The sequence below is a fragment of the Meleagris gallopavo genome, chromosome 7, assembly GCF_000146605.3.
Source record: "Meleagris gallopavo isolate NT-WF06-2002-E0010 breed Aviagen turkey brand Nicholas breeding stock chromosome 7, Turkey_5.1, whole genome shotgun sequence".
Classification (NCBI taxonomy): Eukaryota; Metazoa; Chordata; class Aves; order Galliformes; family Phasianidae; genus Meleagris; species Meleagris gallopavo.
The window spans coordinates 11977275-11990688 of NC_015017.2; the positions used below are offsets into that span (position 1 = coordinate 11977275).

General features: G+C 36.1%; 1 protein-coding gene across 8 annotated transcripts in view; it reads right to left on the bottom strand.

Moving 5' to 3' along the window:
• The window catches only part of ADAM23 (ADAM metallopeptidase domain 23), a 102322-nt gene that overhangs the window by 49679 nt on the left and 39229 nt on the right, over positions 1 to 13414 (bottom strand). For all 8 annotated transcript variants that reach the window (XM_010713497.3, XM_019617027.2, XM_010713495.3 and 5 more), the window contains one exon: positions 4003 to 4079. In XM_010713497.3, coding sequence (XP_010711799.1) covers positions 4003 to 4079 — 77 coding nt within the window. The remainder of the gene's footprint in view (positions 1 to 4002; positions 4080 to 13414) is intronic.

The following is a 13414-nucleotide window of genomic DNA, read 5'->3' on the forward strand; positions in this document are numbered from 1 at the left end:
TTTTTTTTAATACAAATCTTAAGACTACTAGTACTGTTTTCTCTTTGCAGTGAGATTTTTGAAGACATTCCTGCTTCATTTGGAATTCCAAATTCCAACTTCCATTTTGTTTCCTCAAACCAATGGTAGGATCTAGATTTACCTGTTTCCAAATCAAGGAAATCTTTTTTTTTTCTTTTTCTTTTCTTTTTTTCTTTTTTTTAATCCTCTCCTAGCCATGATACGTGACTGATTTCAAAACTGCTTTCACCACTCTCCAGTGCTTTCAGCATTTTGTTGGAGTCGCACTGAGTGGTCGCTCACTGTATCCAGACTCACAAACACATGTAACTTAATTACAGAATTTCTCCCTCAGAATTGTCCCATTGCATGTGATGTAAGAGTTACTTAAAAGTTCTTTTGTCTACCCTTCACAGAATCTTTCCAAAATTCAGTGTTATTTTCCTGGATTTTGCTTGAGCCATTCTCATAATTCAGTTTTGTTCTTCTCCAGTCTTCAGCTTTGCATTGCTTCCAGCTATAGAGGGCTTCCTCATTCAGGTAGTAAACCGAGTTCTATAGAATACCCAGCATTATATTCTTATGACAGAATATTCCTATATATATTTATATACATAAAGAAAGCATGCAGTAGACAGTGGCTTTTCCAGTAGACTATTCACTTTCATCATCATTGACTTTCCAACTCTAATGTCTTGCAGACCTGCCGGATACAAGGCGTGTTGATAAAATTCTCTGTACTGAGCAAATCCCCTCTGAAGAAAGCTGGGGCCTGCTACTGATGATATACTTCCCAAATACCATGCTGTGAACAAAATGCATTTTAATTTGTCAGCAATCCACCTGATAAATACGACACAATCTACCACCTTAAAGTTGGTTGATTCACAAGCTGCACTATAGCAGGGTATTTAGCACTAGTTGCTGATGGTTTTTGCCAAAATTAACCACCAAAGTATTAGAAGGGCATTTTTTTACTTAACATTCCCCACAGGAAATGTTCTGTTTATATATTCAATTGAAAAATATCAGCCATCTTCTCCTTAAAATAAGCTCCTATCCTGCTTGATTCCTGATTTTTGCTAGCCACCTTCTTACCTAGCATGCACTTTGCATCGCTTACAGATAATTGCTTTTTGTCTGAAGCTTCCTTCGTTTTCTGAAATCCTGTCATAATTGGGAAGAAAAAGCATCATATTGAGGCAGGTCACCTTGTATCACTTAGGTGTATTTCTACTACCAGTCTGTATTAGCAAACATTGAAAAGAACACATACTTCCAATCAAGCAGAAATTCTTTAATGTATGCTGCCAATTTCAGACAACCAGGATCTTATTCAGAGGAACAGGGAAGAACAGCAGGGGGACAGTATATCTGCAGGCATTTTTAACATAACTTTTCTATTACACACAATCAGTTGCTCCTATATTAACAAGGATCTGCCTTGTTCTTCGTACTGGTAGTAAAGTCATAAAGTGGAGAATTACACATAAATTAACTTTTATCCTTCATTACTATTGCCAGAATGCTTAAAACTTCTTTTGAAAGGCAGCTCTGAGTTTCAGAAAATATTTGTTGTGCCTCATCTGCACCAGACTGTCAGTTGACCTATTCACATTTTGGTTAGCAGAAATGCAACTGGTTTACAAATTTGTTTACCCCAACAATTGTGTAAGTTACGGTCACATCAGAAGAAGGCCTATTTAGACTAGTACCACCATGTCAGCATGACTTAATAATGAACACTTGCAACAAACTGCAACCAAAAATTAGACATGATGCACAAAGTCATGGAAAAAAAATGAAGTAGAGTCTGCTATGTCCTCTTCTGCAGTTCCCTCCATGCTACCTTGCTTGTCTTAGATAACTGCTTTTACAGAGCTGCCTCACTGTCTCCTCAGTCATGTTGAGAGATGGCTTTAGACACACAAGCAAAATAAAGAGCCATGGAAATGCCATTCACGGTTGTTAGTTTCTTTGAAGACACAAGCCAGCTGTTAAAGCAGCATATGCTTTCTGAGGAGCTGACATCCATATCCTTGGCACACATTTCACTTCTGTTACTACCAATAGAAGAACGGACATGTGAGAAATAGCTTACCTCAGCTGTCATCTAGCTATACTTATGAAAAAAAATGATTACACTAGGTAAAGGACATAAGATCTCATACAAAAGTAACTACGTTAGCTTCCAGGAACTCAGCATGCAGGCCATGGAAAAAATCATACTACAGATTAATTACATTTTTATCTTCTTCAATTTCCTTTACACTAACTTACCACCAGTCATTTTTTTGAAGTACTGTGAAATGATTCAAGTTCAGAACCACACTTAGCAATCATGTTGAGAACCTTCTTGTTAATTACTTAACAAAAAAACACATCTGTGTTATACGTTACTTCTGTATTTTCCCATAAGTGTGCAGAAAAGCTAATGACAGCAGAAGTTACAAATGCACTTTCATGCAATAATGATTATTTTACCTGTCATTTCGTATTGATTTTATACTTCCACGTAATTCCAAGTAATTCTTAAACTTTATCAGTACAAACTTTCAGTGGCACAAAAGCTCTCTTCCATTTTTTAGACCAACAGTTCCCTATATTTAGCTGATGACACATAAGCAGAAGTGATATAAACAACCAAACCAACACTGACCTTTATTACAAGTTCGACTTTCTTGACCACAGTTGTCTAAAATTACTGTGTACTTTACTGGTAAATACATTCTAGGCTGTACCCTTCAGCATAGCCAAACCACCGAGACTCCCATTTCATTAGGAACTTCATGATTATAGTGACAATAATACATTCTCTGGATCACTAAGAACTAGCCAGTTGTACAAATATTTGCAATATTCCCACATGGCAACTTGAACAATTAAAATAACATCTATGTGACAGTTCATTGATATACTAAGAACAAAACAAACACCAAAAACAAGAAAATTGACAACTTTCCAATACTGGTGCTACTGTATGTTCACCATCTATAAATGGAGCCACTGACATTTGTACACATCTAGACCTTCAAGCACATGGTGGCCACAAATGAATACAGATATTGTTGTGCAGAATATGAGACAGACATGTGAATGAAACAACAAAGATGACAGCAAACATCTCTAGCCACAGTCCAACATACTGAACTATGCTATAGCAGGATGCAAATACAAATGGTGTATATATCATTTTCTGTAACATTCTGCAAATATAGCAAGCATGGAAATATTGTAGCAATATGGGAAGTAAGTTAGTAACACCTATCAACATTTCACTGCTACATATAAGGATTGGTCACTGTAGGTTACTGTGATCTATGGTGCTATCATACAGGTTTAGAAGGTAGTAAAGTCATTCATTCTGCAACTACTTCTGTTGTAATGAGACATTTTTAAAAATTCCACATAAAATACACACAGAAAATGCTATTTTTTATTCTTAATCACTGAGGTGTTTTTAAATTACCATAAAATCTGGTAGCATTAAGTTTTAACAGCCAGCAATTTAATTATAGTTGAACTGAACTACAGCTTTTAAATCCATAATTGTAACAATCCAATTACTGAATGTATATTAATATTTTTATATTAATATATAATTAGTATTAATATAAATACTGCTTTATATTAATACATATATTAATATATAAATATATTAATATAAAGACTGCTTTACAAATTTAAACATAAATGTAAGTTTTAAACGCCTTTAAATTGCACTATTAGGTTTAGGCTTCTGAGGACCATATTATTGATTTATATTTATCATCTTTATGCACCATTAACCTTCCTAGGTTACAAAGTTTTAAAGGCATGTTATGGATGCCAGAAAGGGTAATAGCAACCTTGCTTAAAATAGGCCACATGTTGTTTTCTATTAATATAACTTGGACAACAGCACTTTTCTGTAGATCCTGGAATTTCACATGCTCTGACCTTGTGCTGTAAGTTGAAGACAATTAGAACAGGAAAGAAAGAAACCTCAAATTGTGCACTTACTTATTCAAAGTGAGGTCAAGGATGAATTTGGAACCAAAGGCCTCAATCTGGAAACTTGCCTGGGCCAGATGTACAGCCTGTAAACACGAATACACAGCAATGCTATAGAGCTTTGCAAAACACTGTAAGCTGTCAGAAAGAATAATTGAGCTTTATATGCAGTAAGTATTTGTGACTAACATCAGTAAAAAACAAAGTTACAGAAACCATGTTCATTTTTTCCCAACCAACCAAATTCAAATAAATATCTATGTTTTGTCATAGCCCAATGGCTATGAAACCAAAGTAATGCAGTATACGGTTCTTTTAATTATGTTTATTGCATTTATTCACCTTAAAAGGCCCAAAATAATTAAAGCATTTTGATAAAAGCCTTCTTACAAGAAAATCAGGGCAAAGCTCGTATTACATATTATGAAGGACTTATTTCAAAATAATCCATTCACAATTAAAGGCTTTATATCTGGCATTATAACCAAACCAATATATAGAAGACTGATTCTACACAAAACAAACAAAATGACATTAGCTAGTCTCATATAGGCAGTTAACTTTAAAAATATTCAATTTCTCTCATATAGACTGTATACTTCACTTTTTTTCTACTCTTAGATGTCAGCCACAACAGACATTCAAAACACCTTCAGCTGTTTTCTAGAAAAAGAAAAGATGGTCCAAGAATTCTTTTTTGTGATGACTGTGTTCTAGCTGGGCAAAAGAGATCAGATCTGAACTTTACTGATAATATTCTAATCAAAACATGCTTACTTATACACTAATAAGATACAAAATAAGTAACTAGATAAAGTTGGAATATTGTGCCCTCTACTCAAAAGACCAAAACATATTGCTTTTAATTAAATTTAATTTAAAATTTTAATTTGTAATTAAACACTACAATAAATATTCAGATACATCACAAAAAGTTCTAGCTGTTTATTGCATAGCATAGGTAATCTGAAGGTTACATTTTACAACCCACAAGATGTGCGATTCTGGTTTACCTTTGGAATTTTTTCCACGAACAATAATTTCTTTCTGTTCCTCTTCCATTCTTGCACTACATGGAGTACCACTGATTTTCATCTTCTTTTTCCTCAGCAAACGTATTCATATTTCACAAAATTCTTCAACATCAATTTAAAAATCTGTTTCCAAAAGTTGCTACAGCATCTAAATTCAGCTTTGGTGTTTCCGTTGTTATTTATCACTCTTTGTCCCCCAGAATTATTATTTACCTTTCAACTAAGAAACTTTACAAAGCTTCTTCAAAAACAAATCCACACAAAATGTATGGTTACAAAACAAAATGTTCAGTATTAAGCAGCCCTCATCCAAAGCCTGTTTTCTTTTTTCCTTTATTAAAATATATAAGAACTCTAAACAATAAATTTAAAAGTAATATTGCTGGGTGGTTGATATCTACAATAATACGAGAACCAGTATCAAGCACTGATCTTTTGGTTCATTTCTTACTTGTTTTTTGTTATTTTGTAAATGAAGGGGTTGTCTCAGCAGTTCAGCAATTTGCTGAAATAACACTGGACTGGCAAGGTGAGCTTGCAGATGCTCTGAATTACCAGGTTGAAAGTTTGAGTACAAATAGAAGCAGGAGACTTGATGGAGAGTCTGTTTCAAGGATTAAATTTATGCAAAAAGTGATCCCAAACATTACCTTCAAATTACGTTGAACAGAAAAGTAATATCAAAAGTGACTACTTATTTCTTCCAGGGTTAGTTTAGAAAAAAATAAAGTAACTTTTCAGTTTGGTCCTAGTGCAGCATTTCTTCCACCTCCCCTAACAGACTAAGCATGACTGAAAATATCTGTTCTTTTCAAAACACTCTTTAGAACACCAGCAGTATCAAGGCTAAATCATCATCTATGAGAGAGACAGCAACTACTTAGTTTTCTACAAAGTACTTTTCTGGTTTTAACACTACTATGTTTTGATTGCCAATTATAAACCAAATAACTAAATCTCCTGAATATATTTACATTCAGGAAGATCAAGCAATGTTTCAAGCTACTTAACCAATTTAGGAAAAGCTTAAGTAGGGAGGATGATGTATCAACTCAATAATAAAACATTTCAAAAATGCTTGATGGTAATTATATCTTCAGCTTTTGAAACCTGTGAAAATCCTAAAGACATCACAGATACCAAAAGTTAATGCATGTATTAAAGAAACCATATAAACTAAAGATTGGGAATTCCATCAAGTTCTATTAATTCCAAACAGCAAATTCAGGTTCCTAGAGGGCCCTGACTCAGCAATTGCTAGAGGATGGAAAACATTCCAGGCAATAGCATCTCATGACTGTTACACCACATAGTCCTTCCAAGACATCTACTGACTGCTCTTCAGGACAGCTTGGTAGAATCCAGTCTGACCTGCTATAGCTTTATTTTGTCCACCCAACCCATTTGGTGACACATGTAACATTCTTCATTGAAATTTCTAACCTACCAACCGTTTCTGCAACTTAAATTACTTAAAGAGATTGTATTCTCAGTTGAAAGTATTACCAGAAAAAGGTTCATTCAGTAGTATTAAACATAACATTAGTGCTATTTCTGAAAGCAATTACTTCTGTACACCTATTACTGTGCTTCACTTACAATACACGTAAGTCCATACACATAAGCAATTCCTATAAAGTAGCTGACAAGGTAATTCAGCACCCTGCAGTAAGGCATGTTCTCCAGCAAACTCAGCTCTAACCACTGGTTATAAAAAGAACACCAGATTTTAAGTCTCTGCTGTTCAGCAAAAGCACTGCTTTGAATTCAGGTGAACATAATACTTCACTGCTGCAGTGAAATACAGACCTTGTTCATCCAGTTTAATAATGTATAACCACGTATGAAAGCTATGGGCCAGAAATCAGATAAGAATAATGAAACTGTTTCATCCTGAAGCTGACATTTTTCCTATAACAGGCTAGCACACAGAAAAGCACCAGTGAGTTGTCACCGGTGTTCTAGCCATTACAATTGCTGTGTATCATCATGATGGGACCAAAGTATTTCAGAAAATTATCTGCAATGAGGTGTATACAAGAATCATTTCACTGTATTCTCCTATCAGCTAGTATGTAACTCAATGCCTGAAGTATCATTTGAAAAGACTATCATCTGAAAGTTGGTGCTCTTTTCATTTGCACATTATACATCATCCTGTGTACCACTGTAATGCAGATTCTTTACTTATGTACACAGGAAACCAAGTACTCTTGTACATGTTTATTATTGTAAAATCTCTGCAGAGGTGCCTGCTCTGATAGGTGTAGGCTACTTCAACTGCAAAGCAGCAAGATTCAGGACAATTTTTCTGCAGCAGACTTGCTGATCAAATAAACAGGAATGAGGTGAAGAATGGTGGGAGTCCCTCTTCCCCAACCTGAATTAAAACCAAACAAAGAAAACAACTATAAAAAACATTCACTGCTCTAAACGGTCAAATTACTCATGTTGTCACTGTGAAAAGAGATTCTTCATATTAGGAACATCCCAAGAATGCTGTAGCTTTTTGTGCAATGCAGCATCTCTGTTTCACTTCCACATCAAAAATCTATACATACACAGAAAGAATTCCAGTTTCTTTCATATCAATCATTAGCTTACTAAAAGTTTCAAGGTACGCAAGGACTAGAAGTTTGTAACTGGAGTCTAAGTTCCATTGATCCATGTCACAACTCAAAAGCTCATTTTTGTCAGTATGCTTGAGTACCATTTGTCTGTCATTCCCATCTAACAGATTTTCAGGAATTGTGTAACTATCACCACAAGAAGTGACACCTTCACAGTAAAACTACTCCAAAAACTGCAAAACTACTAACTTCTGTCACAAGTCTTTAAACAAGCATAACAGCATTATTTAACTGACTCATACTACCTATAGGCCTTCTGCTACATTCATAGAGATAACAATGTCCATGTGATAAGCTCTTTATCTGCATATAGCTCTGCTGACTGAAATAAGGGCCAAAAGTTCTCTCACTTTAGTAGGTGAGCAGAGGGCTTCACACCCCTACTCTGGAATCAGAAACCTAGATCAGGTTTAGATAGATTTTTTGGGATCAAAACACTTCTTGATCTAGACCTTCCTTCTGATAACAGTAGCAGTAAGCCACCAGTCTCTCACAGCATGATGATACTCAGCTACCCATATGTAGTGCTGACACTGGCCTCTAAAAAATCATATCCCCCTCTGGGTTTTGCTAACAAGACTCTACAAACTAGTGTATCCATACCTTGGATCACTTTTCTGTAGAACCTATTTGCCTATAAATACTAGACAGAACATATACGTTTCCTTTTCAGAAATATCATGACCCATATTTCAGCTAGAAAACAAATATGGGGATCTACATAGGCCACTCCAAAAGTGCCCTTCTACTCATTTCTATGGATATTACAACAGATACAAAGAGCCCAGCAACACTGCTCAATAGAGCAAATTCTCAGCTACAAAACACAACAGCCATGCAGCCATGCATTTTCACAAGCAATGAACAAGAGCCTGCAAGCTACGTTTGTAAGAATCTGTTCCAGTGGACGTGACTCACTGTTTCACAGCTGCTGTGATGGCATCACTGCTAGGAAAATGGTGCCCACACAGCCCATATTTTATCAGCCCTAACAAATGGAAGTCAGAAGTCACCAAGTCTGGACTATATGGTGAGTGTAATAGAACAGTCCAGTCAAGACGGGCAGCGTGCTCCATGTCTTCAAACTGGTATGGGGCCTGGTGTTACTGTGTTCCAAGAGAAAATCTGTCTCCTTCTCTGACCTAACTCTGAAGCTCCAGCCTTCAGCTTGGTCAGCACTGCGATTCAACAGAGCCAATAGCTTTTCCAGGTTCCAGGAAACCCAGAAGGATCACCTCTCTCCTGTCACCAAAGACACTGTGCACTGTACCCACTGAAGGATGCATCCTGAACCTTTTCTTTAACGAGGAATTCACGCACTGCCACTCTAATGACTGCTGTTTTGACTCTGTCTCATAGTTGCAATACCTCGTCTCGTTACCAGTAATGACATGATCCAGGAAACTGTCATCTTCAGCTTCAGACTGGTTCAGTAGGTCCTGACACACTAGCATATCATGTTCTTTCTGCTCCTGTGAGAGAATTTGCAGGACCCACCTGGTGCAAACTTCGTGATATTCCAATGCACCAATGAATGTCAATCGGTGCAATTTTTTTCCATGTGTAGATTCAGTGACACTCCTTTGGTTCACATGCACTTCTGTGTCAGACACCATTGTGTCAGATTGCCTCTCTGCTGCTATCTGTCACATGGCAACAAAGCATAGCAGAACATTTACAGGAAGGTTCATCCTCTACTGCTATACCATCAACATCTGCCTGAGGTAACAGGCCAACACAATAAAATAGGAGGTATTACTTTTGGAGCAGCCCTCATACTTGAGAAGTTTGGATAAGGCAGATGTCCCACCCTCAGAAGAAGATAAGAATACCAGTTTTAACCCTACTGTCAGTAACTAGTGCAAGTAAGCCCTTTGTATTAATATAAACTCAGTATAGAATCAAAAGAACGCACATGTCATCATCCACTTGCAGGTACTATAAACTGAAGCTGCAGCATTGAAAATTCTGACAAAAATGCAACTGTCAGCTGAAAGACTGATAAAGACTCCCTGACAGTCTATTAAACTCATATGTAAGCTACATAAAGTTCATTCCTTAATTTGATTATTTAAATGGGGACTGTAATGTTTTCATTACAAGAGGATTTAAAGCAAAGACTTTATCATAAGACAGGCAAAGGAAATATAGTAATTAATGCATATGACTTCTCTCTGTATTTCAGTAACACCTCACACAATGCCATCTTTTCAGAGATTATTAACCATACATATTCTTTTGAGTTTTACAAAACAGGTCTGTTTTTTCCTCAATACCATCTCCTTTGCTATGGCTGTGACAAAGTTGCTTTCCTTTCATCTTGAGGTTGCCTCTTTCAAGTTGGGCATGCTACATATCAAGAAAGAAACCAAGTCTCAGAAACCGACTTACTGGTATCTCAGCCTTTCAAACAGGGAAACAGCAGAAAATACAGCATTAAGTCTTTACTAACATCTGAGCTGAACAGAAGCAACCAAAGAAATCCCAAGAAAAATGGCACAAGATTAATAGACCTTTTTGAGGATAGAACTGTCTTCACCATTTTACATATTACAATATTACTGTTACATGTTTCTTTCAGTCATTAGTGTCATAATATCCCTTTTCCAAAATTATACTAAGAACTCAGAATGATGAAGAAAAAATATGTTGCTTCTTTATGACTTATAATTTAATTCAAGCCATTTTCCACTCAAAATTTGTTATGTTTGCCATGAACTGTGATCTCAAAACCACAAGTTTTCCCTCTGATGGCCATCACAAGGATTTGCTCCTAGCTCTCCATGCCAATTTGTGGCCCTTGCACTCTTCCCCCTATGTCCTTACAATCTGTATATGCAGTCTCTGCAAATGTATCAAAGCAGTCATTTGGTTCAACCAAGAGCTTATTGAAAGGCTACTTCCACCTGCAGAAGTTTAGAAAGACACACTGCAGAACAGAGATGACTCAGCTATTCAGCAAGTTGCAGGTTTCTCACAAGCTTCTTTAGTGTGCTTTTATAAAAAAAGGTACCCATTTTTTAGTATTTCACAATACCTCAGAAGAAAAGTCAGCCTTAATTTAAGGAAACAAAGGCGTACAGACTTGAGAGTCTTCAAGCACTGAGCAGTCAAAATATTCTTTTAGCACCGAAAATAGATCACACACTGCAACTCTGTCCACCTTGGAGAGCGACCATTTCACAAAGCCTGTGAACTGTTCACACTGAACATTCATTTCTGCTCACAGCAAGAAAACATTCTTGGAGAAACAAGAATGAATGAGAGAGATTCCACCAACATTTTAGATCACACATGCCCTCTTCTCATGGCATTTCACCAAATTCAGAAGTATAAGGAAATAAAGATCAGAGCTAAGAAAGCAACTTATTTAAATTTTGGATTCTTCAGTCAACTTTCTATTAGCCAGCTCTTCATTTCTACACAAGTGAAGAAGTCTTAAATTTGATTTTCTCCAAAAATCTCTTCACAAAATTTTATTTCAAGTCATTTTACATAAGTGTATTTCTCTAGTTTAACCTCGTTTTTCACACATATGCGTAACTTCTGCTACTCTCCCCTCCTTATGAGTGATTCAGCATTTCTCAAGCATTCAAGCTTAACTCCACAACCTATCCCAGCAGCTTATATCCTGGCCACCACAGCAAAGTTCAGCACAAAGGGGTCTAACTGAGCAAAACAAATAGTTAGGGAGCACATCCTCGTCATACTACCTATAAATCATCAGTCTTAATATATCATGTAATACGTAAGAAAATTTAGGTTAAAGTCCTAAAAACAATGGAGAGGAAAATACACATACAGAAAAAAAAAATAAAATGACCCATACTAGCATCTTAATTCCACTTCTGCCCAATGTATGAAAGGACAAGTTTTTCTTTTTTGAACATGCAAACAATCAATTCTAAATACAAATTTCTTTCTTCACCCAACAACAAAGGTACTTTTATTAGCTGTATAGGAGATAGTAAAACCTAACAATCAGGATTTATTACAAGACAGCATTTTTTTTAAGCTAGGATAGGATAAAAGCAAGCACTAAGAGGTTCATTCCTTTTTCCTCCCAAAACAAAATGCTCATCTGCATCTTCCACAGTCCAGCTGCTTAGTGATGTTCTAATTGTTTGTGGGTTGTTTTCCCTTTACACTGTAGAAATACTTTTTCTTCATTGATTACAGTGAATGTTAAACAGCACAAAATAACCAAATACTGATTATTGTGTTATTGGTGAAACAGATGGAGAAGCAAATAAGAAAAAACATCTCACTCAATAAATGATGAAAGATTCAAACTGGATTAAGGAAGGAAAAGTTGAGGGAGAAAGGGAAGCCCCATGTTGTGCTCTGGGAATAGGAAATTTAAAGGAAATAAGATAATAATAACAACAATAACACAAGCAATTCAGACAAGGAATACAACCAACCAACATTCAGTTAAAAGAAACAAAGCAAAATAAGTATCATGCCAGAAGAAGTCAACATAATTCCAGCCTCCATGAAAACCCAAACCTAAAGAACCTTTCTGTGGGAATAATGCAGTGTTAGCAATGCCTCGGCTTAAAATGGATACTGAGTGGAAAGATCCATTTTACACAGTACTCAGCACCATGCATACCCCAAGAAATCAATACCAATTCTGTCAGCACTGATTTCTGCAGAGCTTTACCCCAGCAGGTAGGGAGAGAGAAGGCGGAGCATAGAAAAGATAGGCAATGGCAGCAATGTTCTTGTGAGAATGCTGGTTAAGGAAGGAGAATGGCACCCTTTCACCTCTGTGCGTTTCATGAAAACATTACACAGAAACATGGGAGAAGCAATATTCCCAAAGGCAGGTCTCCAACCAATAGCATACCCCTTTCTTCCATATTCCTCTCAAAAGAAGGGACAAAGTCCACAGTGTGTAAGTTTATTGAAAAGAGTGGTCTCACTTCAAGGGCAGCTCCCCGGGTGTCAGGGGATAAGCCTCTACATTTCCCCAAAGAAAGGAAATACTGCATGACAATACTTGGAAGTATTTGGAAGGATCTACTCTTTTTCCAAGTCTCTAAAGTTTGTATAAACAGAGCACTTTCATTCTGCATGAGCATTGAGGGAGTAAGGAGGGAAGGCTGATCTTTGTAATATACCACTGACATGGCTTATTTTTTCCTAAATAACATCTGAGACATTTTTAAACAACGGAAATAAAAACCTCACATGCTTCAAGAAGGTTGTGGTGCAACTTCTGAAGACAGTATTATTTTAAGAAGTTTCATTTTCCAACACAGGGACAATTTTTCTGTGCCATCCGATGTATCGGTGCATTTAGATTCATCTGAACACGCATACTATATCCAAATTCAATAAGCTAGAAAGGAACCTTTCTTGTCATGAAAATATCAAAACCATACAACTATTTCTAAAGATTATACAGTAACTCCATATTAATTTCACATCTGAAATGTTACAGTATGAACAAAAACAAAACACATATTAATGCATATTCCAAAATTCCAAAAGAAGTGTAATTCAACAGGTAAGGGCTATACCATAGCTAAGTCTATATACACTAATATGCTTTACTGTTTTTTTCTACCAGGGCAACCTCTTTCTACTCAAACCCTCTTTGTCTTCGCTTAACCTTTATAACTTATTGGAAAAAAATGTTTATTTTTTTAAATATAAATTTATAAAAGTAAAATGGAATGATTTTAGGGGGTACCACCAAAGTAATACAGTTTAGAAGAGTCTACCCCTACATCAAGTTATTAAAAAAAA